This window comes from Equus przewalskii, chromosome 7 (assembly GCF_037783145.1).
Source record: "Equus przewalskii isolate Varuska chromosome 7, EquPr2, whole genome shotgun sequence".
In the NCBI taxonomy this organism is placed as follows: Eukaryota; Metazoa; Chordata; class Mammalia; order Perissodactyla; family Equidae; genus Equus; species Equus przewalskii.
In genome coordinates, this window is record NC_091837.1 from 27904918 (window position 1) to 27932388 (window position 27471).

The following is a 27471-nucleotide window of genomic DNA, read 5'->3' on the forward strand; positions in this document are numbered from 1 at the left end:
CAACCTGTGCGATCTCCTTCTGTGACTTTCTCATGCTCATATGATCGCAAACACACATACACATAGACACGTGTGTGTGTATATATATATATATTAAACACACATATAAGGGTTTTTCTGCCACGGTTTGTCTTGCAAACATGGGTCATATTATTTACCCATTTCTACCTGTTCCCTTTTCCCAGCTTGCAATGCCTCATGAATACCCATGACTGGTGGGCATTTGGGACATGAAACCAGGCCAGTGTCCAGTGTGAAAGAAACACAAGCACTGAGGAGCCTGGTCTGCAGAGTTTCATGTTTAGGTTAATAGGAGTCATAAGGTTTGAGTGGGAGAGGCCCGTGGACATTGGCAGCTGTGTTGACTTATGTTGACTTACATTTAGGAGACGAGACAGCAGCAGAACCCATAAGGGCAGTGATTTGCTCAACAAAAGCCCCAGGAACAGGAACAGGAGAGAAAATACGTGTCACGGAGAAGCACATCCAACATCCAAGTAACCATCCTAGCGTGTCTACTAAGCACATCTGTCCACACGTCAACACCTTGGAATAAAGATGTGTCTTGCAGTCGATGACACGGCGTAGATTAATTGGCAGAGGTTTCCTTACTTGTGGTCCACGAACTAATGGTGTCTTTGATTCGACACCATGCCCTCAGTGTTTTCACAAATCACATGATGATTCATTCAGAAAAGATGCTGGCCATCTTTGAGGTACCATTCTGGTCCTGGGATCTCAGCAGTAAATAAAACAGAGGCCCCTGCCTCCGGGGAAGCTGGTATCCTGGTGATGGAGGGGGACTGACAGACAAACACGTAACAACACTGCAGGTGGTGGTGAAGGCTGAAAAGCAAACGCACAGATGCTGTGCCGGGGGTGGCCTGGAGGAGAGGGCCGACTGGATGGGCTGGTCTTGGAGAAAGGGACATTTGGGCCAGTTAGCAAGAGTAATAACGACTGTCAATGCCTGGCGCTGACTGTGTACCCTCATTTGCACAGTGCCCTCTGCACACCCCGCATCCTAATGGGGTTGACATAGGACACCCCACCCTGTGCATCCTGGTGGCCCCCACCCTGGTCCACAGGCCTGCATGTGCTTTCCTCGGGAGCTCCTGGGGCCCCACGGGCTAGGCACCACCCACAACAGGGTGAGGATGCTGAGATTTAAAACATCACAAGAAAGAGTTCATTGCTTGAATTTCCAGGGCAGCCTGTCTGACCTCCAGGGTCCATTTCCAGCTACTGGACCCCAGGGCAGAGCGAAAAGTAATGCGTATGGGCAACCAGCAAGCCTGGCTTTCTCCAATGACGGGAGGAGCCTGCATCAGTGCCAATACATGGAGGGCAGTTTTTCTTGGGCAAAGTCCTTATTTGTTCCCTGTGCTCTGGCTCCCGTCAGCAGGAAACTTCCTCCCTACCGGATTTGTTATTGGTTCCACAGGTTCTGAGTCCTTGAGAGAGCTAAGCTCTTTAACAGTTTTTAAAGAGCCTCTGAGATTGATTACTGCCATGGGTGACCCACCTCGCCCAGCAGGAAAATGGGCAGACTGGCTCCCAAGGTAGGAGGAGAGCTCCCCATCGCTGCTGCTCATACCCGAGGGGCTGGAAGAAACGCTGGCAGGTCTTTATCCGCAGGAGCTCTTTGGTTCTGAGAATGAAAGGAAACCAAGGAGAGTGAAGCCACCTCAGACCCCCGGGATGCAGGAGTCCTGGGCGCCCGCGCTGAGGACACTCCCAGCCACGCCCACTTAGGGCGGGGTCTCCACTGCAAAGCGAGCAAGTTCCTTCGAGAGAGGGCCTTCTCCCGCCAGAATCCCTCCCGCTGGGATTCAAAGGGCAGTTACCGCAGCGTGAGAGCTTGCACCTGCCACTGATGGGGTCTTTCTGGGGCCCCAGCCCTTTCATCTGCAAAATGGGGACATACTCATCCCGACCTCCTGGGACTGTTGCGAGTGTTAACACACTAATACACGGGAAAGCGTGTAGGACAACACGGTCCTGTCGGATCCTCTTATTACCAGGTAGACCTAGAGCAGGCTCTCTCCGTGGGTGACCGTACCCCCCCCCCGGGGGACACTTGGCAATGTGCAGAGACATTTTTGGTTGACACAACTCAGAGAAGGTGCTCCTAAAGAGTCCAGAGAGGCTGCTAATAATCCTACGACTCCCAGGACAGCCTGATAGCAAAGAATTATCCGGCCCCAAATGTCACTAGCACTGAGGCTGAGAAATGTGGGCAGGGCCAGGTTGCCTAGGGCCTTGGAGTCTAGGGTGAGAATTTTGTTTTACTCTAAGAGTAATAAGATACTGCAGGATATTCTGATGTGGACTTTAAGGAGATCACTCCGGGCAAGTCTGAGATGGATACTATTATAAGTCTTGTTTTACAGATAAGGAAACTGACGTCCAGAGAGGTTGAGTGATTTGCCCAAGGTGGCACAGCCAAGATCCAAATCCAGATCTGCGTGATGGCCAGGCCCATGTTGTCTCAGGCTCCTCGTGGGCTCAGGCTAGGATGAGAGCATGCTGTTCTCCTCACAGATAGATATGAAGATTCCCCTAAAGCTGCACTGTCCAGTATGGCAGCCACTAATCATGTGTGGCTATTTAAATTAAACACCAAATTAAATACTAAAGTCAAAATTTCAGCTCCTCAGTTGTACTGGTGGCATTTCAAGTGCCCAGTAGACACACGGGGCGAGAGGCTACCATACTAGATGGCACACATGTGGGACATTTCCATCATCACAGAAACTTCGATGGGGAGCACAGACCCAGAGCCTTCAACTGGCAGGAGCTGTGCCACATTCGTTCCTGGGAGAGGTCGGTGGGCAGAAATGAATGCCTGGGACTGGCCAGGGAAGAGCAGGTTGTTCTGACCTCCTGTCTTAGGCTGCAAGGAAGGCTCTGTCCTAATAAAAGACTTTTGCAAAAGATAAGACCACTTATTTATGAGTCAGATCTTACTTGAGCGGAGGGAGGCTCCCTCGGGGTTTGCTTAACTGGAACAGCGGGTTCGAGGCCCCAGAGATCCTGCAGTGGGGAGTGAAGGGCCTTTGATGGACGGAAAGCTCCTGGCCAGCTCCCTGAAGCGTGGGGAGGAGCGAATCTTCCTCAAAAAAAAAAAATCAAGTTGTACAGCTTAAATATATGCAACTTCAATATGTCAAAGATATCTCAACAAAGTTGTTTTAAAAAATCAAAGAAGAATTTTTTCCTTTAAAAAGAACATGGTGTGTCTAATGTTCCTTTTAGAACGTGCTGAGATCGTGAAGATGAAATCTGATCTTGTAATTATACAAGTTCTTGTGCTTAATTATCTGAGACAAGCTTTAAAAAAGGGAAGGAAAGAAATACAGTTTAATAAATTTTGTCTGTTAGTGTCTTGGAATGGTGAGAAATCACGGAGAGAAAGAAGAGGACATTATCACCGACCTCAAGAACTGACTTTTTAAATTCATAGTTCTTTTTAATTCAAAGATGAAAGAACTAAGATAACTTTTCACCAATTAAGTTGGCAAAGGTGATTTTTTAAAAAGGAGCATTTCTTGAGCTAGACGACTGCTTTGAAATCTAAGTCCCACTCGCAGTAGTTATGTGACCTTGGACAAGTCATTTGACCTCTCTGTGCCTCAGTTTCCTCAGCTGCAAAATGGTTTGTGTGAGGACGGAGGGAGTCAGTACACATGTAATCTTAGAATCTGGCATACCGCAGACACTTAATAAATGCCAGCTCTTCTTGTCGATTCTCTCCTCCTGGAACTTTCTTGCCCCAAATCTCCCAGGGTGGCCCTCTTCCTGCGAGGTAGGACTCGGTCTCAACGTCAGGGCCCCAGAGAGGTCTTCCCTGCACCCATCATCCTTCCTTACTTTATTTTCCTCACGGTATCTGCTGCCCATGTGGTTTTCTTATTTACTTGTTATCATCTGTCCCCACCCTCCCAAAGTGCTGCTTCCCTGGAAGAATGCAGCGCATCATAGGCCACAGGCAGCATCGCTTAGAGGAAGAGGCCTGTGTGACAGACGGTGAGGACGAGGCTGGAGCAGTGAGGTCTCCGCTCGGCGCCCCTGGCCACACCCTGGGGCCCTCGGCGAGGAGTCCGCTTTTCCGTGGCCTGAGCACCCTCGTGCCCTGGCTCCCCGCGTGGGCCAGGCCTCCGCCCAGCGCCGCCAGCCCCCGGGCACAGGGACGGCCGAGCCGAGGCCCAGGCGCGCTTCGGGGCTGTGGAGCGTTTGCATCCTCGCTGGAGACAGTGCGCAGTGCGCTTCATCGCAGCGCAGCTCCTGCCCTGCCCGCCGGCCCGGGGGCGGCACAGCCAGGGGCGGGAAGCGTGCAGGGCCAAGCGCAGACGCCATCCCAGAAACACTGTTTCTTCCCGACCTCTCTCCGCCTCCCTTTTCCTCCTCCCCCAGAGAAGGCGGAGAAGCGGCTGGAACCGCCTCCGTGATGCGGAACTGCTGGGTGGCCCCCAGGGCCCCCCTGGGGAGCTCCCTCTTTGGCGGCTGCGGGCGGGGCAGCCTGTGCTCAGAGGCTGGACGGGCCAGCACGTCTGTGGGAGAAAGGGGCCTGGCAGAGATAGGAAGGGATTCTGGGCCCTTCCTGCCCCTGGGATCAGGGCTCTCCCAGTCCCTGAGGAGAGAACAGAGGATACGAGGAAGGGACTGTGGGAGTGGGGATGAGAGGGCGGGGGATACGAAGCTCCTGGCAGTCTCAGTCAGGATCGTCTTCACCTGGCTTCTCGCAGAATCGCTCAGTCAGCGATGCTGCCTGGCGAACGACCCCAGTGCTCGGCTGCTTACAGCAGTGCTCACTCATCCCTGCTCCTGCACTCATAGCTTGTGCGGTGGCCTGCAGGCTCAGCTGCATCTGGCTGCTCAGTGCAAGTGGGCCGTGATGGGCTGCATGTGTCTCATTTCCGGGGCTGAGAGGTAGCAGCTACATGAGGGGAACTTCCTCTCACAACAAAGGTCACAAGGGCCAGCAGAAACGACACCTCCTAAGCCTGAGCTTGAGCTAGTCGGCTGTCTCTTCTGTCCGTTTTGTCTTGGGCAAAGCTGGTCACGTGGCCAGGTCCACCACCAACAGGAAGAGGAATAGAGTCGACCATGTAGGAGAGAGAAGGAGACTCGAAAACAACCACCCAGTCGACGCAGAGCCGGTGGGCACCCTGGTGAAGAGCGGGGCTCCTGGGCTGACTGAGTTTCAATCCTGACTCACTACCAGCTGTGTGATCCTGGGCACGTCACATGCCCTTTCTGTGCCTCCATTTCCTCATGTGGAATATGGATGTGATAGAAACTAGTAGCCCCTTCATGTTCCTGCTGAGGATGCCGCAAGGTGACTCGTGTGAACTCTCAGAACGGCTCCTGGTGCCCTGTAAGCCCTCAGTGTTCGCTGTTGTTATGAAGCGTCCAGTCACTGACGGAAGTCCCTCTCTTCGTGCTCGAGTACGTGTATGGGGGCTGGAAGTCAGGGCCATGTGAGAGTGGGCAGCCCTGAGTGCCCCTCAGGTGGGGAGTGTGTGGCGAGCCGGATCCCTGAGCCCCTTTCCCCACAGGCTGCCCTGTGGTTGCCTTGGCGACACCCCCCCCCCCCGGGGGATGTGCAGAGGTTTCTGGCCATTTAATTCTCCTTTGAGAGGGTTCCTGATGCCTGCCCAGTGTCTGCATGAAGGAACCGTCTGCCCGCAGTCTCCCGGCTGCCCCCCGGCAACCCCTGCAGCCGCCACCATTGCACTGGCCGCCACAAAGCTTCTGGTCTCCACTCAGCTCTCAGCTTGGGCAAGCTACAACCTCACAGGCCTCAGTTTCCTCTCTACACAACAGGGTCATCATGGCTGCCTGTAGCTCCAGAAAAGACTGAGGGCAAGAATGATGAGAAGCGCCTACAAATGTAAACCAGGGCATCCTTCCTGCATGAGAGCATCCGGGATTGTCTGTGAGAGAGCGGGCACACAGACTTGGGGGTACAGAGTGTCAGTCGCCTTCCTGTGGGTCTGAACTCCATTTCTACTCCAGCCTCCAGTCTCCTAAGTGTATGTAAGTGGCAGGAGTTTGATTTCTGAACATATTAAGTTTAAGATGCGAATTAGAGATCCAAGTGGAGGTGTCGAATAAGCAGGTCGATATCTGGAGGTAGGATTTGGGGAGTCTTAGCACAGAGATGGCATTTAAAGCATGAGAACTAAATGGTTACAATAACAAATGGAATACATTATGGTCTGAGTGTTTGTGTCCCCCGAGTTCCTATGTTGAGATCAGAACCCCCAATGTGATGATATAGGAGGCTGGGCTTTGGGGTGATGACGGGGGAGCCTCCAGAATGAATTAGAACTCTTAGAAGAGGCTCCAGAGGGCTCTCTCACCCCTTCCACCAAGTGAGGACACAGAGAAGACGGCCGTCCACAAGCCAGGAAGGGCCCTCACCAGACACCGGATCTGCTGGCATCTTCATCTTGTACTTTCCAGGCTCCAGAAGTGTGAGAAACAAATACTTGTTGTTTTAGCCGCCCCGTCTATGATATTCTGTTATAGCAGCCTGGACGGACTCAGACAGGATGCATAAGATACCGCGGAAGCGTAGGAGAAGGGGCACTTGTGTTATTTCAGGGAGTACGTCTCCAGTTGTCGTCCCCAGACCTGGAGCCCCACCAGCACCCGGGACCTCGTTAGAAACGCCAGCACAGGGCCCGTCCCAGACCTGCTCCAGCTGAGATTCTGGGAGTGGGCCCAGCAGTGTGTGTGTGACAAGTCCTCTCTGATGCTCGCTCAAGTTTGAGAACCTTCTTGGCTGAGGGAGTTCAGACAGAAGTCTCATCGGATGCCCATGGTTGAGCAGAAGATGCCTTTGCTTCCCCATGGAAAGTGGTCCCCAGCCTCTCTCCTAGGAGGCAGGTGATGCCTTCAGGAAGTTGCCAAGGCCTGAGTGACAACAGAAGATGTCAACTGACCACGTGCTGCTCAACCAGGATCCACGTGAGCCACTCTGGCCCCTCCAGATCTTTAAGAGCAGACATCAGTGGCTGGTTCAGTGGCCACCATGTGTTCAGGGTGGAGAGTTTAAACGTCAGAGTAAGCAGAGGCCAGCGGGCAGTTTTCTCAATGAGCAGCCCACCCACAACGAAAGAGGAGAAAGAGTCCCAGAAAGGAAGGCAAGGGACTGAGAAGGTTCCTGTGGAGTTTTCAGTTCCTTTTTTGCAGACGAGCCCACTCATTTTGTGCCACCGTGGTTCCCACTGCTGGCCGCTTAGGAGATGATTAATGCATCCTGAGACTTCCCCAGACGTTTATGGCACCTTCAGGAATAGCAGTGACAATGGCTCTATCATGCGCCTTGCAACTTCCTACCCTTGCATTCTTCTTAATTATTTCTATATTCTGCAGCGGCCAGGTTCCCTCCCACCGGAGCTCAGCAAGGTAACGAATGAGGAAAGTCAATGGTCTGTAAATTACAACATTGATTAAAGAAGTGATTACTGACATAACTCTTGCTCGGCTGTTATGCTAATGCCTGCCCAGATCCCGGACAGTGTTTACATGCTAATGACAAGCCTGGGACAGCGACTAAAATTGGTTTCCACCCTTAATCAATATGTAAATATTTTGAAACCCCTCCTGACCATGAGTGAGAAGATCCATCGTGTGTCCCCGCCCGACCGCTCCAGGCCGCTGTCCCCAGCAGATGGAGCAAACACGCTCAGCCCTGCCCTCCCCAGCTGCCCCTCCAAACAGGAGCGCAAACTGAAGATGAAAACCGTGCCCAGAGTAGCCATTTATAGTTCCCGAGAGCTGGAGAAAGAGAGGGTGATCACAGGACTTCATTGATCAGCATCGCATGTGATATAACTGGGTCCATAGACCCCCCTGGAGGAGACGCGGCTCCTTTCAGAGTACATACGATCCGGACAGGAGGCAGCTGAGCAAACCGGCAGTTACAGCTGAGTGTGCTGAGTGGTGTGTGAAGAGCCCTGTCTGGCTACGTTAACTCTGAAATGTTACACAAAATTGTATGGATACACGTTTCTCCAGCAAGAATTAGCTTTACGTGTATTCTCAAAGGAGTCAGTGACCCCAGAAAGGTTAGGAAACACTGCTTGAGAGCTTTCTGGAAGCTCTCAAATTAGCTTCTTGTGTTTCTGCTGCTCTTGGCTCCATATTATCTCTGTCTCCAACCACATCTGCTTTCACCTCAAGATCCTTGTTTGTTTGTCTTGAAGCAGGCATCCACCATGAAGAAAGGATCCTGTTCATCTATCCAGCCAACTGCCATCCATCCATCTATCCATCCATCCATCTATCCATCCATCTGTCCATCTATCCATCCATCAATCCATCCATCCCTCCATCCATCCATTCATCCCTCCATCCATCCATCCATTCATCCATCCATCCATCCATCCATTCATCCCTCCATCCATCCATTCATCCATCCATCCATCCATCTATCCACCCATCCATCCATTCATCCCTCCATCCATCAATCCATCCATCCATCCATCCATCCATCCATGCATCCCTCCATTCATCCCTCCATCCATCCATTCATCCATCCATCCATCAATCCATTCATCCATCCATGCATCCCTCCATCCATCCATTCATCCATCCCTCCATCCATCCCTCCACCCATCCATCTATCCATTCACTATTCACTTTGCTGAGCTCCTGCTTCATGAGCAGCTGGTGTGAGGAAGCAAGAAATCAAAGATGAAAAAGACATACTTCTTGCCTTCAAGGATTCCACAGCTTAGCGGTTGATATGGATACATGGGGCCAGTTTAAATCACATCCCATAAACTTGGCCATGCAAGATGGATCTGGCTGGTTCTCTATAACCCAACTCGATTTCTATTTTCAGTTTTCAGTTCATTAAGACAGCAGAACCTAATCCTAGTCTAATTTCCGGGAGACTTAACTGTGGCCCAGGCCTTGGGGAGGAGGCTTCTAGTCTTCAAATCTTCTGTTCACCGTTCCTAGGGGGCACCCATTTTCGGTCAGATGGGTTGCTTCTAGTATGGTCCCACCCAGTCCACGCTGCTCCCTCCTGCTCCCAGGGAACACAGGCACGTTCCTGCTGTGTCTTTGCCAGATGAGAATGTCCATGGGCTGTGTGGAGATGCATCTCCCTAAGAGTTTAGGGTTAGGGGCCGGCCCGGTGGCGCAGTGGTTAAGTGCACACGTTCTGATTCTCGGCGGCCCGGGGTTTGCTGGTTCGGATCCTGGGTGCGGACATGGCACCACTTGGCAAAAGCCATGCTGTGGTGGGCGTCCCACATATAAAGTAGAGGAAGATGGGCACGGATATTAGCTCAGGGCCAGTCTTCCTCAGCAAAACGAGGAGGATTGGCAATAGTTAGCTCAGGGTTAATCTTCCTCAAAAAAAAAAAAAGAGTTTAGGGTTAGAACACGAAGTCTAGATGCTTGTAGACCTTTATTTTTCTTTTCTTTGTCTGTGTGTTTGTTGTGCTTTGTGCTCTGTCTCATCTCTTTCCTGAGGCAACAATCTGCTAGAAATGGGCAAAGCACAGGGGGAAACACAGGTTGGTAGTCAGTGATGATGCTGCCATTCACAGGATGAACAATTACAACATCAGTAAAGAAACAGGCCTTGGGTGCAGGGAGGGACCAGGCCAAGCAGGCAGATTGGGAGGGAAGGATGCCCCCACGCAAAGGCGACTGCAGGTGTGGAGTCCTGCTGTGCTGGAGAGCCGTCTGGGCGGTGTGGTGGGAGGCGCAAGTACAGGCGCGGTGGGAGTCCCGCTGGAGAGAAGGCAGTACAGCCCTCCCGACCCCACGAGGCTGGAGGAGGTGGGATGCGCATGCTACTGAGTTTCTGAGCAGACATCAGCCTAGGGAACAGACAGCTCTGGGCCCCGCCCCCCAGGGTTCAGTCCCGTTCGGTGCAGGTCCTGAGTCACTTTGTGATTGCACAGACCACTCCTGAAGCTGCTCTCTGCCCCAGGGCCTTCCTTCTCAGATGCAGATGTGCAGGAGAGGTAACCCACAGGGGCGTCCCTCACCCAGGGAGAGGCAGGAGCTGGCAGGTGGTATTCCTGCCTCTTATCTTTCAGGTGGACAATTCAGTAGGATTTTCATGAGGCCCCAGAGAAACTGAGCCCAATGGTCACAGCAGCAAATGCAAAAACGCACCCTTCTATTGACTTTTCCTCCTCTGTCTCCCTCACTTTGCTCCCTGGCCCTGCTCCCTGGGGTCACCTCCAAGTAAACCAACTGCACTGAATCCTTGTCTCGGGCTCTGCATTTGGGAGGAAGCTAAATTAAGCATGTGTGCTTTGCAAGAGAAAAGGACAAATGGAAGAAGGGTGGCCTTCAGGCTGGTGAACTTCTCCGTCCCCTCTCCCTCTGTCTTTGCAGGTGTCCGACCGCTGTGACTACGTCTTTGTCAACGGCAAAGAGATGAAAGGCAAGGTGGACACGGTGGTGAACTTCACGTACCAGCACCTGAGTGCCCCCCTCCACGTCACCGTGTGGGCACCCCGGCTGCCCCTGCAGATCGAGGTCTCTGACACAGAGCTGAGCCAGATTAAAGGCTGGAGGGTCCCCATCGTGGCCAGCAAGAGGTGAGCCCAGGAAGGGGAGATGCCCCAGAGCCACTGTAACAGCGGGTTGGTTTACCAAGCCCAACACTGCAGGAGCCCAGGCAGGACCCGGTGCGTGGTAGGTGCTGGCCTGGCTGTCCCAGCGATTCCTTTCCCTGAAGCCGAGCAGCTGCCCTCTGAGGAAACCACGGCCCAGGACAGCCCAGCCTGGCAGGAAGGCTGCTGCACGGCGGGTCCATGTCAGACCCGGGCCATTGCCTCTGCATGGGCTCCAGCACGCTGTCTCTGAAAGGGCCCCCAGAAGGAAGCCACCGAAGTCATGCGTTTTTCCAGGCCCTCAGCCTCGAGGGAATTTGAAGTTTGGTTTATTTTCTCAGCGATTCCTCCTCTGTGATTTATGGATATCTCTAACTTTGAAAAGGTCTGTGCATATCAAACTATTGGATAAAATTTAATTGCATTTATACTGGACCATGGGGCTACTGTTTGCTCTTAAACAAACAAACAAACAAAAAAACCGTCTAATTTATTCTGTGGACTCTGCATTGTCATAGGTAGGAGTTTGTGGTCTCATTTTCTCAGCTCTGTGGTCCCCAAGTCAGCTAAGTAAGAGTTGATGCTGAGTTCTGGTTTCCTGCCTGGAATCCTCCATCCTGACCATCAGGGCCGTTTTCCTGACCGCCTCCCAGGCGCCAGGATCTTCATTTTAAGGGGCAAACCAGAGTGCACCTCAGGAAGAGCAGCCAGGACAGTGAGATGCTGACCTCACATCTACTGGGAGAACCTGGAGGAATGTGGCCTGACCGGTGCGGGGGAGAGGGGACAGCCGTGAATCCAGCCAGTGCTCACATCATTTAGTACCCCTGAGTGGCCAAGAGAATGGGTTTGTTCCATGTCCCCAAAGAGGGCAGAGCTGAGACCCGCCAAGTTCCAACCCAACCTCTGCCGCTTTCTGCTCTGTGAGCTTGGGCAAGCTACCCAACCTCTCTGCCTGTTTCCTCATGTGGATATGAGGATAATCACAGCTTTGCCTCAAAGTGTTATGAGGTTAGAAGAGTTCGTATATGTGGAACCTCGAATGGCACATCTTGACAGCTTAGTTTAGCTCTGCCCAGTAGAACTTTCTGCAGTGGTGGAATGTTCTAGAACCACACTGTCCAATATGATAGCCACTAGTGCATGTGGTTATGGAGCACTCAGGATATAGCCTGTGCGATTGAGGAATTTAAGTTTTTGATGTATTTCATTTTTATTCATTTAAAATTTAAATAGCCATATGTGGCTCTTAGCTATTTATTGGCCCGTGTAGGCTTGGTAAATCCTAGCTCTTCAGTCTTTTATTTGCCAATAAATGTCTTCAAGAAAGAGCAGTCTGACCTCTGTGCTGCTCAGTGATGGAAGCGACACTCCCTGTGGAGTCCCGGGGCTCCTGCCTGGCCAGTGGTGTCTTGGAGGTTGGGGCCAGCCCGCGCCTGTCTGGCTTGCGACTTGAGGGCGTCTCTGAGTCCATCCCCTGAGCTGAGAGCATCTCCTCCTTTCCCACCAGGCCCACGCGGGAGAGCGAGGATGAAGACGAGGAGGCGCGGCGGGCCCGGGGCTGCGCCCTCCAGTACCAGCACGCCACCGTGCGAGTGCTCACCCAGTTCGTGGCCGAGGGCGCCGGCCCGTGGGGCCAGCCGAGCCACCTGCTCAGCCCCGACTGGCAGGTCGACATCACCCACTTGGTGGCCGACTTCATGAAGCTGGAGGAACCTCATGTTGCCACGCTCCAGGACAGCAGGACCCTGGTGGGGCGCGAGGTCGGGATGACTACCATCCAGGTAGGAAGCTGGGGCTCGGGAGCTCTGCATCCCTAACACGGAGCCTGGGGCCAGCGCTGGGGGAGCCCCACCAGGTGGGTGGGTCACTGCGGCCAACTCCTTGTCCCTGTGATGGCGACACCGGAAGGGGAGCATGGACCAGCTCTTTGAGTCCCGGTCTCCTTGAGAACAGAACAAAGATAGTGGTGGCCGCGCCCCTTACCGCCCTGTTCCACCCCACTCGCAACGGGTGCGTCCTCCATCCAGCCCTCCCCACACGCCCCATCCGACCTCTGACTCTCCACCCTTGTCCCCGCTCTCCAGCCTTGCACCTCCCACACCCTCTTACCAATAACCTTCCCTCCTCCACACACCACTCCTGCCAGTGCCCAAGGGAAGATGCAGCCCTTCTTCCTTTCCTCCCTTCTTTCTTTAAGTCACTCTGTCATTCTGCCATTTATTCATTCAACAAACTCTCTTCAACATCCGACTGCCTATCTTTTGCTCAAGGAAATGGATAGAGAGGTGGGACTTCAGGCCAGAGGACAGGGCCATGGAGGGCCCTTGCCCCAAGCCCTTAAGTCCCACCCTCCTGACTCCACCTTGTTGGAGTGTCCTTCTGGATCCTTACACAACCAGCCTATGTGGAAATGATGGGCACATTTCTGTCACCTGAACATTTCCAGTCCAGCATTTGGTTTACAAGAAGAGGCCAAAATAACATTTCAGCAGAGGATACATTGTGCTGGCGTCTGTGGGGAGACTAGACTATTATAATTCCATTCTTCCAGTTAATTCCATAGTTCATTTAGAATGTGATTCAGGCTGTGCAAAGTCAGTTTGTGTGCAACTCTTCGTAAGTCCAGTCAGCAGGCTTGCCATGTACAGTTAACCAGGTTGTGCAGTGTACAAGGTGCCTTGTCTAAATGGAAGGGGTCATTTCCTTTTAAAAACAGAATAGATTTTCATATTTATTTCAGTTTTCCAACAGATAGAATTAAAGTGTCTTGGGGAAGGGGTGACTTTATCTGATTCTCACAAAGGCATGGCTGGGGCTGGTGTATATAGTGAAGTAGGTGTGTCACTCCTTTGCCCTGTATTCTGGACCCAGGCCTGGGGCATGGAGGAAGCATTCCTGGGAAAGCTTCCAACATCTGGGAACAGGTGTGACAGATATGTCTTCTGTCCTGCCAATCCCACAGGTGTTGTCCCCACTGTCCGACTCCATCCTGGCAGAGAAGACGGTCACCGTGTTAGATGACAAAGTATCGGTGACAGACTTGGCCATCCAGCTCGTGGCTGGGCTGTCTGTCACCCTCCACCCCAGCCCGGAGAACAGCAAGGTCATCACAGCTGTGGCCACAGCTGAGGAGCTGCTGCGGACCCCCAAACAGGTGGGGCCTGGACGCCGGAGGAGAGGAGCAGGGCCCGGTGCTGTGCCTGAGAGGCCAGGGGGAGGGAGGAATGGGGGCAGGGGAGCTGTTGCCAATCCATACGGCTCCATTGTCCCGATAGTGGGGTCTGTGATCACGCAGGGTGGCGATGCCCCGTGCACAGGGAGTGTGTGTTAGTACTGCTGTGGAACAAATTGCCGCAAACCCAGCAGCTTAAAACAGCACCCACTTGTTAGCCCACAGGTGTGTGGGTCAGGAGTCCAAGCGTGCTCCGTGGGGTCTGGGCTCAGGGTCCCAGGCTGAGAGCAAAGTGTCGGCCAGCCGGCCTCTTGGCGGGCTGTTCTGGGGAGGACTTGCTTCCAGGCGCGTCCATCTCTCTGCAGGTGTAAGACTGAGGTGTCAGCTCAGTCTGTCAGCTGTCGGCCAGGAGCCTCTCAGCGTCCTTGTCACTTCCCCCCGACCCCATCACTTTCAGAACCAGCAACAGTGCAGGAGTCCTTCTCAGGCCTTAAACCTCTGACTTCCCCTCCGCCACCAGCCAGAGAAATCTCTCTGCTTTTAAAGCCTCACACGACTACATCGGGCCACCCAGATAATCTGGCAGATCTCCCCGTCTTTAGGTCACCTGTGCCACATGACATAACATAATCATGGCGGCGATGTCTCATTATGGTCCCAGGTTCCAAGGGTTAGGGTGGGCCACTCTAGAAATTCTGCAGTTGCTACCTGATGTTGGTCCAGAGCCTCCACAGCAGGGACCGGATACATTCACATCCACGTCCAACCCGCTGTGCGGGCTTCTCTGCTCGTCTCTCCTGGGGCAGGAAATTGGCAGGAAGTTTTCTGATTTATAAAGAGCAGAGTAAAAGGAGCAGAGAGAAAGGAGGAGACAGAGCAGAAGGTGTGAAGCTGTTTGGGGAGAATGAGTAATTAGCTGGGGGATGACTGCCATCGCGACCTCCCAGGCATGGGGCCAGGCCACCAGTCCCATCTGTCTTCACGGGCTGATGGTAACCGAGTGCCCGGCCCTGCCTCGGGCGGATTTATGGATGTAGTTCATCCGATTTGCAGAGATGACTCTTGAAAGGAAGGGCTCTCAATCATTCCTGGGAATGGGTTAAGTCATGCAGAATTTCTCATCTTTGGGGAAATTCATTGGCTTTTCCTGAGAAAACCCCGCGTCCCGACCTCAGCGTACGCACTGGTGGAAGGGCTTTGCCTCACTCATGCCGCAGGGCTGATGGAGGTGGAGGTGGGCCAGCCCCGGTGTCCTGGGGGCTTCCTGTAGCCTGTCTGCTGTTGAGGGGGCTTGTTTTATGTACATTCTTTCTCCATGAAGAGAAATTAATTCAAGATGAAAAGTCAGCCAAGATGAACTCGCACACTGAGCTAGGAGTGTTTTCTCTCAGCCCTTGGCACATCGAAGGCTGGTGCCTTGTTCTTGATGTCTTCAACTTGGAATGCAAGATCTGAAAGATTTTTGAGCCCACGAGTGAGGGCAGTGGCGTACACTCGCCCCGTGCCTCATTCGTTCTAAAGAAGGCTGGGATGGGAAATGAAATGAGGAACCTCTGGCATGAGTGCATTCGAAAGGGCCTGTCCTGTTGTGTGGCTTGTCCATCGATGGGGACAGAGGAGGCGAGGGTGAGAAGGAAGATCGCTGAGCCATATTGTGTCTTAGCCGTGGTTCCCCCGAAGCTGAGCCTGGGGTAAGGATTTGGGTACTTATGTGGGGGGTGAAGGGAATCCAGTCCAGGAGTCAGGAAGAGATGCAGGAAGGGAAGACAGCCAGCAGAGTGTTCCCAACTCAGCCACCACTGTGGGCTCCTGGAGCCCGAGTCTGCGGGGGAAACCGTCAGCCAGTATGGAAAAGGCTAGAAGAGTCACTGGACTCGAGGGGCAAGGGAGCTGGGGTGCTTATACCAACTCCCGTCAGTCGCTGGTTGAGAGCTGCTCCTGGAGGGGCCACGTCCTCGGCACTTCTGGCTACGACACGACTGCATGGGTTCCAGAGGCCAGAGATCGCCCTCGGGCAGAAACGCTTTGCGGAGCGGCAGCTGAAAGTTGGGCAGGCAGACAGAATCGGAAGTGGGCAGGCGCCCTCGCTGGGCGCTCGCTGTCTCTGGATTTCATGAACAATCTCGCTCACTGCCTGCAGGCAGCCCGTGTCAGGCTGGGCTTTCAGTGACGGGGATAGAGACCCAACTCAGGCTGCCCAAACGGACGTGGGAACCCAGCAGTTCGCATCCAGGTGTTTGCATCTTCAGATAAAGCGGGATGCAGATGCTCAAATAGTGTCACCAGAAACCTTCCTTTTTATTCTTGGCAATTCCCCCCAATTCTGGAAAACGGCCAACCATTATGTCTTTGAATATCGACTCCCCCCATATTCTTTCCTTCTGGAACTTCTAACAGAAAACTGTTGGTCATGCTCTCCCTCATTTCTTTCAACCTTTCTTTCATATTCTTCCTCTTTCTATTCCTGTGATTACATTTCGGGTAAATTTCTTGGCTGTCTCCCACAACACTAATTGTCACCTCAAACATGTCTAATCTGCTGTTTCAAGGATCCATTGAGTAATCAACTTCAAGCGTATTTTCCGCTTCTAGGAAGTTCTGTGTGGTTCCTTTTGCAACCTCCTCTGCTTTTCCCATTCACTCCTGTTCTGTCCCTGTGGTTTCCACTCCTTTTAATTTCCCTTCAACTACTTTATTTCACAGGCTATTTTTGGTTGGTGGTGGTTTGTTTTATTTTATTGTCCTTTTCACTTGTCCCAGTGTCTCGAGTCCTTGGTCTGCTGATCTTTCTATGTGAATGTTTCGTGGTCGAGCCTCCCATCCTAGGGACTGAGTCCTGTGTTGTCATGCGCGTTATCATCCGGAGCTGTCCCTGCTCTGTTTTGCTCCTGAGGAATTCCTGTGCATTTTGCATCTGCACGAGTCCAGCTTCGAGTGAATTCCTTGCCTGCGGCTTCTGCACCACACAGGGGGAGTAACTTCAAGCTCCACACCCAGCTGTGGGGGCCGTGCAGGGTTTTGATTTCCAGGGGAGGCATTTTCCCACCCAGGGCTCAGAGCACAACGAGCATCGTCGCTGTGTGCCTGGCCCAGTGGGCAGGATTTCTCGTCCCCCTGCGTGTAGAGGGCCCCCCCCCCCCGACAGTGCTCGCTGTATGCAAAGGGTCTCATCCTCATCTGACATGTCCCTTGGGGGCGTCAACATCCCAGCCACAGGCTGGTGGGTCTTCTGAGCAGCTCTGACACTCCCCAGGCCACCTCAGGAACAGCTATCCGTGTTGGCACTCTGATGTGTGTTCCTCATTCATTTCTGATTCCTGGGAATTTGCATCTCTTCTTCATGTATTTTTACCTAGTTTTTAACTGGTTTACACTCAGCCAGTCTTCTCTGTTGTTGAAGCATGCTCTTAACACTCTCTATCTCTCTCTCCATCTCTTAGCTCCTCTTTCCCCTGTGCTGGCCTCATGTTCCAGCCGACCTTCCTTAGGGGTGGCAAGATGACCACTACCTGTTCCAGGCTCGCATGCCAACCCGGCAGCCCCAGGGGAGACAAGCTTCTCCGTGGTTCCTGCACAAGTCCAGGGACCGCGCCCCATTGGCTGGTTTGGATCATATGCCCCTGCCTGAGCCAATCACTGTGAAGAGGGTGGAGGAGTGTTCTGATTGGCCAGACCTTGGTCACATGCCCACCTGGGACCTGGAAGGGCAGTCCACCGCACTCACACCACATGGACTCCGAATGGAGAGGGCACAGGTCTGAGAGGAAAATTGGCGCTCTAGTCCCTGCCAGAAAGGAGGGCTGGAAACTGGACAGGAAAACTCAATGTCCGTCTCACACCCACAGTTTAGGCATTCACTTTCCCACTGTCATTTCCCCCACTTGCAGTTGGGGAAACTGAGGCTCAGAAGGATTGGCTTAAAAAAGTGTTCTCAGGGAAATACTGGATCCATGTATTCAATTCAAAACTCTCCCCCTGAATCCTCCACCCTTTGCCGTTGTGTCCAGAAGCCAGGATAAGAGGAGACGCGGTTCCTTTACCCATAGCACACCTGGGGTCTCCACCAGCTCCTGCCCCCCAGGAAGCCACTGCCCGTTTCCATCCTCCCTCTGCTCCCTGTTCCACCTCCACCACGTCCAGCTGATCGTCAGACAGGAGCTATCCTGGCCCCATTTCATGGCCAGTGCCCACCTCTCTCCCTCCTGGCCCCCATCACCTTCCCTCTTCCCCATGCCCAGAGAGCTCACTAACTGCACATTAAAGAGTGAAATTCAGGGCCAGCCCACTGGTGTGCTGGTTGGGTTGGTGCGCTCCACTTCAGCAGCCCTGGGCTTGTGGGTTCAGATCCTGGGTGCAGAACCATGCAGAGCTCCTCAGTGGTGCTGTGGCAGCATCCCACATCAAAGTAGAGGAGGATTGGCACAGGTGTTAGCTCAGTGACAATGTTCCTCAAGCAAAAAGAGGGAGATTGGTAACAGATGTTAGCTCAGGGCCAATCTTCCTCACCAAAAAAAAAAAAAAAGAAGAAGAAGAAGAAAAGAAGAAAAAGAAAAATTCAGCACACTCAAACCTATGCAGAATTAGCATCCCAGCCCACAGCCAGTCAGATCGCAGCCGCCACAATAAACTGCCATGTGCTGTTCACTCTCTCTGGCTCTGTCAGCCTTCTCTCCAAAGAATACTCAGTCTCTGGCACAGGGTTTGGCACAGAGAAAGCTTGTAATTCATGTCCATGGAATGACCAGATGAATGAAAACCGCATCACTCAGTGCTTGTTCTCAGAGAACAGGGCAGCATCCCAGACACGTCAGAATGGTTTCCTGCCATCCCTGACCTGAGAGTCAGAGGCAGCAGGAGAGAGGCCAGCCATGGTGGCTGAGACTCGAGCTAAACGCCAGCTCCCGCCCCGCCGTCCCTGCGCTGGGTAATCTTGCGAGAGCTGCTGGCCCTCTCCTGATCCATCCAGCCAGCTGCACAATGAGAAACACCGACAACCATAGTACCTTCTGTATCTCTGAGAAGATTAAATGAGTTGATTTCTGAAGAACACCTGGAGGGCCCGGCCTCTGGCCGAGTGGTTAAGTGCACATGCTCTGCTGCGACGGCCCGGGATTTTGCTGGTTCGGATCCTGGGTGTGGACATGGCGCCGCTCGTCAGGCCATGATGAGGCGGTGTCCCACGTGCCACAACTAGAAGGACCTACAACTAAAACATACAACTATGTACTGGGGGGATTTGGGGTGAAAAAGCAAAAAAAAAAAAAGAAGAAGATTGGCAACAGTTGTTAGCTCAGGTGCCAATCTTTAAAAAAAAAAAAAAGGAACACGTGGAACCGAGGCTGGTTCCCTGGCAGCGCCGTGTGAGTCTTAGCAGTTGTCATCACGGTAGGTGGAATAATGGTGCACCAGAGTTGCCCACGTCCTAATTCCCAGACCCTGTGACTATGTCACCTTAGGTGGCAAGAGACTTTGCAGCTGGGACTGAGGATCTTGAGAGGAGGAGCTGGTCGTGGATGATCCAGATAATGTAAGATCCTGAGCCCAGGGTCCTCACAGGGGTCCTGAGGAGAGGGAAGTGGAAGGGGCGGAGCCAGCTGATGAAGAGGCCAGTGGCCCTGTCTCAGTCAGGGCTCTGCCCCCGGTGAGAGGATGCTGGAGCTGTCAGTGCAAGTCTGCGTTGGTTCTTGTTTAAATTAAGGTCGTTCTCAGATCTTGACATAAAACCTGAATGTTTTCTTCCCAGATTCTCAACCGCCAGGTCTGGATTTTGAGTCTGCTCCCTGCTTTTAGGGGGCTCTGTTATAGGAAGGGGGCGGGGCGGGTTCCTGAGAGAAGATGCCTCTCCCCACCCTGTGGTGTTCTAACGGCCTCTCTCCCTGCAGGAAGCCGTGGTCAGCACATGGCTCCAGTTCAGCGATGGCTCAGTGACGCCCCTGGACATCTATGACACCACCGACTTCACCCTGACTGCCACCTCCCTGGACGAGGCCGTCGTGTCCGTCCCCCAGGCCCGCTCTCCCAGGTGGCCCGTTGTGGTGGCTGAAGGGGAAGGCCAGGGGCCCCTGGTCCGAGTGGACTTGACCATCGCGGAGGCCTGCCAAAAGTCCAAACGCAAGAGCGTCCTGGCCGTGGGCATTGGCAACGTCAGGGTCAAGTTTGGCCAGAACGACGCTGACCCCAGGCCCGGCAGGGACTACGATGAGGGGGAGATCAAGAACCACGCCAGTGACCGGCGGCAGAAGGGCCAGGACCCGGAGCGCGTGGGCCAGGATGCGCACTTCCACGGCAGCTCCTCCGTGGAGCGCGAGGAAGGCGCCCTCCGGAGGGGCAGCACCACGGCCAAGTCGCTGCTGGACAACAAGGTGGTGAAGAACAGCCGGCTGGACGGGGGCAGGCTGGCGGGAGAGGGCCAGCTGCAGAACATCCCCATCGACTTCACCAACTTCCCGGCCCAGGTGGACCTGCCCCAGGCGGGGGGCGGGCTGGGGGACAGCGACCTGGTGCAGACGCCGCGGGGCCTGAGCGACCTGGAGATCGGCATGTACGCGCTCCTGGGGGTGTTCTGCCTGGCCATCCTGGTCTTCCTGATCAACTGTGCCACCTTCGCCCTCAAGTACAGGCACAAGCAGGTGCCGCTAGAAGGCCAGGCCTCCATGACCCACTCGCACGACTGGGTGTGGCTGGGCAATGAGGCGGAGCTCCTGGAGAACGTGGGCGAGGGGTCGCCCCCCCAGGATGAGCACACGACCATCATTGACCGCGGGCCAGGTGGCTGCGAGGAGAGCAACCGGCTCCTGCTCAACGGTGGGTCCCAAAAGCACGTGCCGAGCCACCCCCACCGGCCGGCCGACTCCGGGGGGAAGCAGGGCAGGGACCAGAAGCATGAGCCCCTGCACTCGCCCACCTCCAAGAGGAAGAAGGTGAAGTTTACCACCTTCACGACCATCCCCCCAGACGACAGCTGCCCCACCGTGAACTCCATCCTCGGCGCCAACGAGGAGGACATCAAATGGGTGTGCCAGGACGTGGACGCGGGCGCCCCCAAAGAACTCAGAAACTATCTGGAGAAATTCAAGGACAAGGTGTAGCCCCTTGGCCGAAGGGCCGGGCGCCTGGACACCCTCCTTCAGCCCCTGTAGATCTGGGCCCCGGGAATCCCGGGGGTTGAGCAGGGAGGCCCTGGGGCCCTGCTAGACCAGATGGAAGTTTTGAAGCCTGGAAGGGACTTTTTTTGTAATCGAAGGTTTTTTAGCAGTGGATGATGGCAGATTTTTGAAAGTCAGCGGGACAAACTCGAGGGGGGGAAGCTGACGGTGATGCTGAACTGCGCAAGGCCAAATTAGGGCAGTTATTTTATGAGTCAAAGTATAACACAGACATGCTACCAAAAATTATTTGTTAAAAAATGCAAAAAGACAAATAAAAAGAGACAGAAATAATCATCTGTTTATATTTCTAATAAAGGAGCAAAATATAACAGTAGGGCCTGCTAAGAGACATCTTCCATTTTAATTCAACACTCCCCTTTCGGAGGACAGCCTCTGACGTCCACGTGGGGCTGGGGGGGCGCGTTTCCACATCCTGGTTTCCTCTTGGGACAGACCTGAGGATTTTTAAATCTTTACTTGATAGTCTTTTCTTCTCTTTGTCCACATGTTCTTTTTTTCCCCTCTCCTTTTTCTTTTTGTGGCCTAGACTTCCATTTGACTTATGTTTCATGTTTATTTCTGAGGATAAAATATATTTTTCCTGAATTAAACATAAATTATCCTCCTGTTCGTTAGATGAATTCTCAGAAGCATTGTCAATTAATCTGTTCTTTAAGTGCAAGTTTGTGCTTGTCTGTGACGCTCCAGCCTCGTTGGGACTTGCTGGGTTTTACGATTAGCGGGAGCTCTTGGAGTCTTTGCAGGGGGAGGGGACTGATGTTGACCCACCGCCACACCCACCATAGGGCCAGAGGCAGTGCGTGGGACATTGTCAGCGGCTGGTCAAATGGGGTGTGGCCAGCAGCACAGAGCCCAGCATGGGCCCCCTGTCCACTCGGCCACACTCCATCCCTGGTCAAATCCACAAGAGAAAGACCGCTCCCAGCCTCGTCTATCGGGAGACATACTGGTATAGAGAAATGAACAAAGGTAAAACCTGTTGGAGGGTTTTTAAGTTGTTTTTTTTATCAGCAGGGCATTCCAGCATAAATTGCAAAGATGAAAATCTACGTTAGATTGTCAATCATCTGTGTTTTTAACAGCCTAGTTGTGCAGTGGCACATTGCAAAACGCGTTCATCCAAAGTGACGTGGTTGCGGCAGGGAGGCCCACGCCGCTTTGGAGCGATGCCCTCCAGGCCTGCAGACTCGGGCCGCGCGTGATACCCTCAGCCGGACGGCCCACGCAGACCACGGGCAGGCTTCTTGTTTTTATTTTTTTAATTACTAAAATCATTAGCTAAGAAAGGGCCCTGAAGCCTCGTAACCTCAGTGGGACCTTTTAAAATGGTATTTCTAGCACATATTATAGGCAGAGAGAAGGAGATATTTATTTACACCTGTGATGTCAATTGTCATTAAAATGCTTTCCATGGCTTGACAAGTGTCTCCTGTGGGGTTTCTTATTTCCTTTAACTCCTATTTCCTCCCCTCCGCCAAAGCTACAGCTTGTTGAGGAAATAAACTATCTGTTAGGGTAGAGGGAAAACAACACACTTGCCGGATCTTTTTTTTCCTCTTGGTTTCTTGACTGATCCAGAGTAATTCCTAAGAAGGAAACCCTTCAATCACTCGTCCACCATCATCCACAACCGTGGTTCTCAGACCTGTGCGTGCTCAGAATCGCCAGGAGGGCTGATGAAACCCAGATTGCCGGGGTGGGGCTGGTGTGCATTTCTGGAAGGTTCCGGGGTGGGGCCAATGCTGCTGGTCTGAGGTCCACACCCTGTGATCCGCTGATCGACATCGGAGGAGAAGGGAAGCCTTGGCACAGAGTGGACCACGGCGTGGCTCTCTCCTCTAGGGGAAACACCTACTGGAGTTCTGACCGTTTTGTGTGTTTGTTGTTGTTTGAGGTTGTGGTGGGTGGTTGTTGCTGTTGCTTAGTCGGGGGTAGAGAATTTTTTGGTAGAAGACAAAGTGGTATTTTTTTTAATAACAGCTTTATTGAGACATTAATTCATATGACATAAAATTGACCCTTTTGAAGTGTACGATTCAATGGTTTTTAGTATATTCACAGTTATGCATCCATCACCACTGCAATTTTAGAAAATTTTCATCATCACACATTAGAGTCACTCGCCACTTTCCCCCAAATCTTCTGCCCCAGGACACCACCAAGCTACTCTCTGTCTCTGTGGATTTTCCTGGACGTGCTGGCATCTCTGTCATTATGGGGGACCCTCCTGAAAATTCCCTGTGTGGGAGTAGAACCCCCATGACATCATGAAGTAATGATTCTTCTTGTGAGAAGCTGATGGGATTAACAGATGTGACTGTTTTCTGAATCAATCACCAGGAGACCTCTGTCCCCCGTGTGCAGTGAGAGAGAACCGTTTTCAACACCTTCTGTGTGGAAGTCATGTCCGTTCCTGAATCTTGCTACCTACCTAGCTGGCCCATGTATTTCTTTAAAACATTAAGGCTCCAAATAAAGAGAAAGAGGATCGTGGTTGGCTCTAATGCTGGGTGCTTCGTTTCTGCCCTGAGGTAAACTACAAAAGGATCAGAACCCCCGACGCCCCACCTCATGCACGGGCAGCAGGCCAGCTGCCAGCCTTGGGCAAATATCTCAGGGGTCCACTCGACACCTGAGTGACCCTGTTCTGAGACCTGAGACGATGAGGACAGTTGAAGTCGTCCTTGCCAGACAGGAGGCTCAAGGAGCCCCTGCCATGGTCATCAGTAGAGAACGAAGAGTCTATGTCGGGGTGACCAGCTGGTCCCATTTCCCCTGGGACTGTCCTGGTTTTAAAACTGGAAGACCTTTTTTTTCTAAATTAACATATTGTACACCTTAAATTTACAAATGTTATATGTCAAATATATTTCAATTAAAAAATAAATAAATAAAACTGGGAGACCCACGTCCCAGGAAACCTCTCGGGGGAGCTGGGATGGTTGGTCTCCCTGGTCTGTGTAAGTGACACCAATTATCATGACAAATTTCTGTTGGTCCTTTCAGTTGATCAGGATGTCACTGCATTCAAAATGTCTCCTTTACTGCCATTTTAAGGCTTGAATATAACCTCACCTAGGGAGGCAAAGGGGGCTACAGCCTGCCCAACACTTGAGTCCAGCCCGCTCCTGACTGGGGCTTATGGCTCGCAGGATCGCACCATCCCAAGCATCACCTTGGGGCCAGGCCCCCTCTCCTCCACAGATAACTTGGGTTGGTGCGTATTTTCTGCCGGGTGGGATCAGAGGACGATTTCTCTTTTACGTGTACAGACGCTAAATAAATGTAATTTAGAAAAATTTGTCAGGCCCTGAAACAACTCGGATCAGTCATCAAGGCTTTGTCACTGCCCTCCCTTCCAAGCACGAGGGCTGCCCCCGCGCCAAGCCCGCCTTCCCATGGTCTGTGAGCCTCTGTCCCCCCTGAACGAGTCTATAGATACACGACCTCCACTATATTCCCGCAGATGTGTCAGCTCCATTCTGCAACTAAGGGCACAGTGAGAGGAGCAGGTGCCAACTCAGGAAAGGCACCGCCTTCTTAGGGGGACGTGAGTCTGCGAAACTGGGGAGGTAGACACGACAACAGCAAGACCATCTGTCCAGGCAGACACTCTGCAATTCTTCCTTCCCGTTAAGATGACCAAATGGAGCAAAGGAAGCTTGTCTTTTGGTTGCTGGTCCCGTTGTTCATTTAGCATGCACTTATGGAACCCCTGCTGTATGCCTGGCCCCCCCCAACTCGCAAAGGATGGAACAATTAACAAGACCTCAAGGCGCTCGCAGGCAATGGGTGGAGGCAGAGAAGCGGGGGGCTACAGCACAGGATGAGGGGTGCCGTGGCGGCTAGGTGCGTGCTGGGCAGAGCGCCTCACCCCGTCAGTCTTCTGTCCCCGCTGCTTGTCGACAGTCACTGTGTGCCCCAGGCCGACTTCCCATGGCCTCAGAACACGAAGCTCTGAAAAAAGAGCCTGTTCTCTCTCATATGTGAATAGATCTTCAATATTAATGTTTATTAGCATTAATCTTTATTAATCTTAACAATAATTTATTAATATTATTTTTATTAATGTTAACCTTTTATTAATATTAACAATAACTGCAAGAGTAATAAGACCCCATTTAAGAAGTCTGTGCCAGGCCCAGGTAAACATGCTTCAGTCATCCACTCACAACCACCCCCTGAGGCAGGTGTGTTACCTCCATATTACAGACGAGGAAACAGGCTCAGAGCATCCTTCTCAAGGTCACGGCTGTGAAGCAACAGAACCCAGACTCAGACCCTGACTGTGTCTGCAAAGACGGTGGTCGTGATTATTACACTCATACAAGCCATACGTGTATTTTCTCGTGTTAAAAATGTAATGAAGCTGACAGAAAAAGGCAACTCAGGCTCATTCCACAAAATCTGGAAAACGAAGAAAAGCAGAAGAAATAAAGAAAAAAAAGCCCTCCAGTCCCTCTTCCTGGGAATAAAAATTAATAACTCGTCTTATACACCCTTCAGTGTTTTTTTAACAGTGCGCGTAATTTTGCATGACTTTATTGGTATTTTGAAAGTATACCACTATAAATATGACTTTTAGATTATTTTCCCAATTTTAAAAGTAGCCCGTGAGCATTGTAAAAAATTTATTAAAATGACCAGAGTCACCTCTGTTGGCGCTCTGGATATGTCCCTATAGGTTTTTGCCCTTGTATTTCTTTTTTCTTCCATAGTTGAGATCAAAGTGCAAATACTGATTTTTAAACATAATTAATGGGCACAGTTCCACAGCCCTGGACCAGACGATAGGACAACGGTGTATGGTGGAACACTGTGAGTTGCCTAAGGGGCCCCAGTGCATAAGGGAGGGAGAGATTGGGGGCTGAAATCCAGCCCGATCTTTGCCCGTCACTATGCACCTGTCTGGAGGAAAGGCTGTGGCACTGACTTGAACAGGAGCGCTCTCTGCGTGCCCAGCGAAGCGCCTGGGGCCACATCTTCCCAGAGGTGGCCACAGTTTACAGTTTGATCCCAAGGGTCAAGGTGACAGCAGCCAGCACCAGTGACTAGTCTGAGCTTCGTCAGCAAAGCACCAATGAGACTTCTCTGACTGGTGGCAAAGGATTCGCTCATATCAGACAAACTCCTCCACAGATAATCATGGCACGAGTTGCGTGAGGTCTAAGAAACAGCTGTTTAGAGGCGTTGGAGAGCAGCCATGGCCACCGAGATTGAAGGGCACAGATCCCAGGGAGGCGGGAGGGTCCGAGGTGAGCCCCACATTTCCCACCAGGCTTTTTCGCCTTGGAGCCTTCTCAGTTCGCCTTGCAGAGCTCAGAGACTGAACAAAAAGCGATGGCCTAGAGCTTGCAGCAGGCTCGCTGGGCTGGACAGACAAAAATCATCTCCAGGACTGTGAAGGCAGCAAGGATCTGAGGGTCCCAGATGCCTGAGAAGAAGGCCCTGCAGAGAAGAGAGCCAGGACTGGGCACACAGTCCCCTCTGACGGCGTCTGCCAATTCCTCAAGGGGGCATGAAGGGGCAGTAACGAAGAAACTAAGCAAAACAGAAGATGGGGAGGGTTTAGAAGCCACGCCGAGATGCAGGTGATCGCTCAGTACTTCCTGGTTAAGAGCTGCCCCGGGAGGGTGCAGGCCCCCAGCCCTCCTGGGCCTCTGGTAGGGGGCAAAGTGGGGCTCTGCCCAGGGTGAGCCGCAGGTGCTGGATACTGGAAGGGAAAGCCAGTGGAACTTGAGCAGACGGGGGAAGGAACGGGACCTAGAGATGCGGATCTGGGCAGAACGTGCACAGTATCCTCCCAAATATCAAATGATCACATGGACCGTCGCCAAAGTTTCAGCTGTGATGAATAGCAAAGAGAGGTAGATGATGCTAGGACAGCTCGAGGCGGCCGAGGAGGCCACTCCGGGAAGAGGAGGCTTGAGCTGGAGGGGAGGATGCGTTAGAGATGCTGTGCAGGCTGGATAAAGTTCCAGGCAGCGGGAAGCGCAGGTACAAAGCTCCTGCAGAGTCAGGTGAGAGCGTGGCAGGGACGAGGCATTTAAAAAAACGCGGCTGGAGACACTGCCTCCCAGGGGCATTGAAAATGGGTTCGCACATATAAAAATTCACTTTCTCCTCCCTCACACTGCGCAGGAAACAGCTCTGCTGGGGAAAGAGGCCAAATACCTATATAGTACGTCGGCTTTGAAAATGGGCATTTTTTCCAAGTTCTTTAGAGCGGTCCAAAATAGTCAAGCTTTGACCAAATACTAATGTTTTGGGTTGGTCTCTGCATCTCCAAATTTCCAGCTGGAAGAAGGTAAATTGGGTGGGTTTCCTGTTTGTCTGTTCGGAAAGGCTTATTAACTCCTTTAAACAACAAATAAAGAGACAGAAAGGAAACCTACAGGCTCTGACAGTCGAGTCCTGTCTGAGGAGTTCTTTGATGCTCGTTTAAAAACTTGGATCAAGACAGTTTTATAAAGTAGAACTGAGAAGAAAAGGAAAGTCAGGTTATCCTGTCACAGCTGCTCTTCAGGGA

At 52.4% G+C, this 27471-nt stretch overlaps 1 protein-coding gene across 2 annotated transcripts in view; it reads left to right on the forward strand.

The window, feature by feature from the left end:
• The window catches only part of LOC103554537 (transmembrane protein 132C), a 347380-nt gene extending 325019 nt beyond the window's left edge, over nt 1–22361 (forward strand). For both annotated transcript variants that reach the window (XM_070627296.1, XM_070627295.1), the window contains 4 exons: nt 10378–10583; nt 12109–12382; nt 13564–13755; nt 19656–22361. In XM_070627296.1, the coding sequence (XP_070483397.1) occupies nt 10378–10583; nt 12109–12382; nt 13564–13755; nt 19656–20861 (1878 nt within the window). In that variant the 3' untranslated portion in view covers nt 20862–22361. The remainder of the gene's footprint in view (nt 1–10377; nt 10584–12108; nt 12383–13563; nt 13756–19655) is intronic.
• Nucleotides 22362–27471: the final 5110 nt, after the last annotated feature.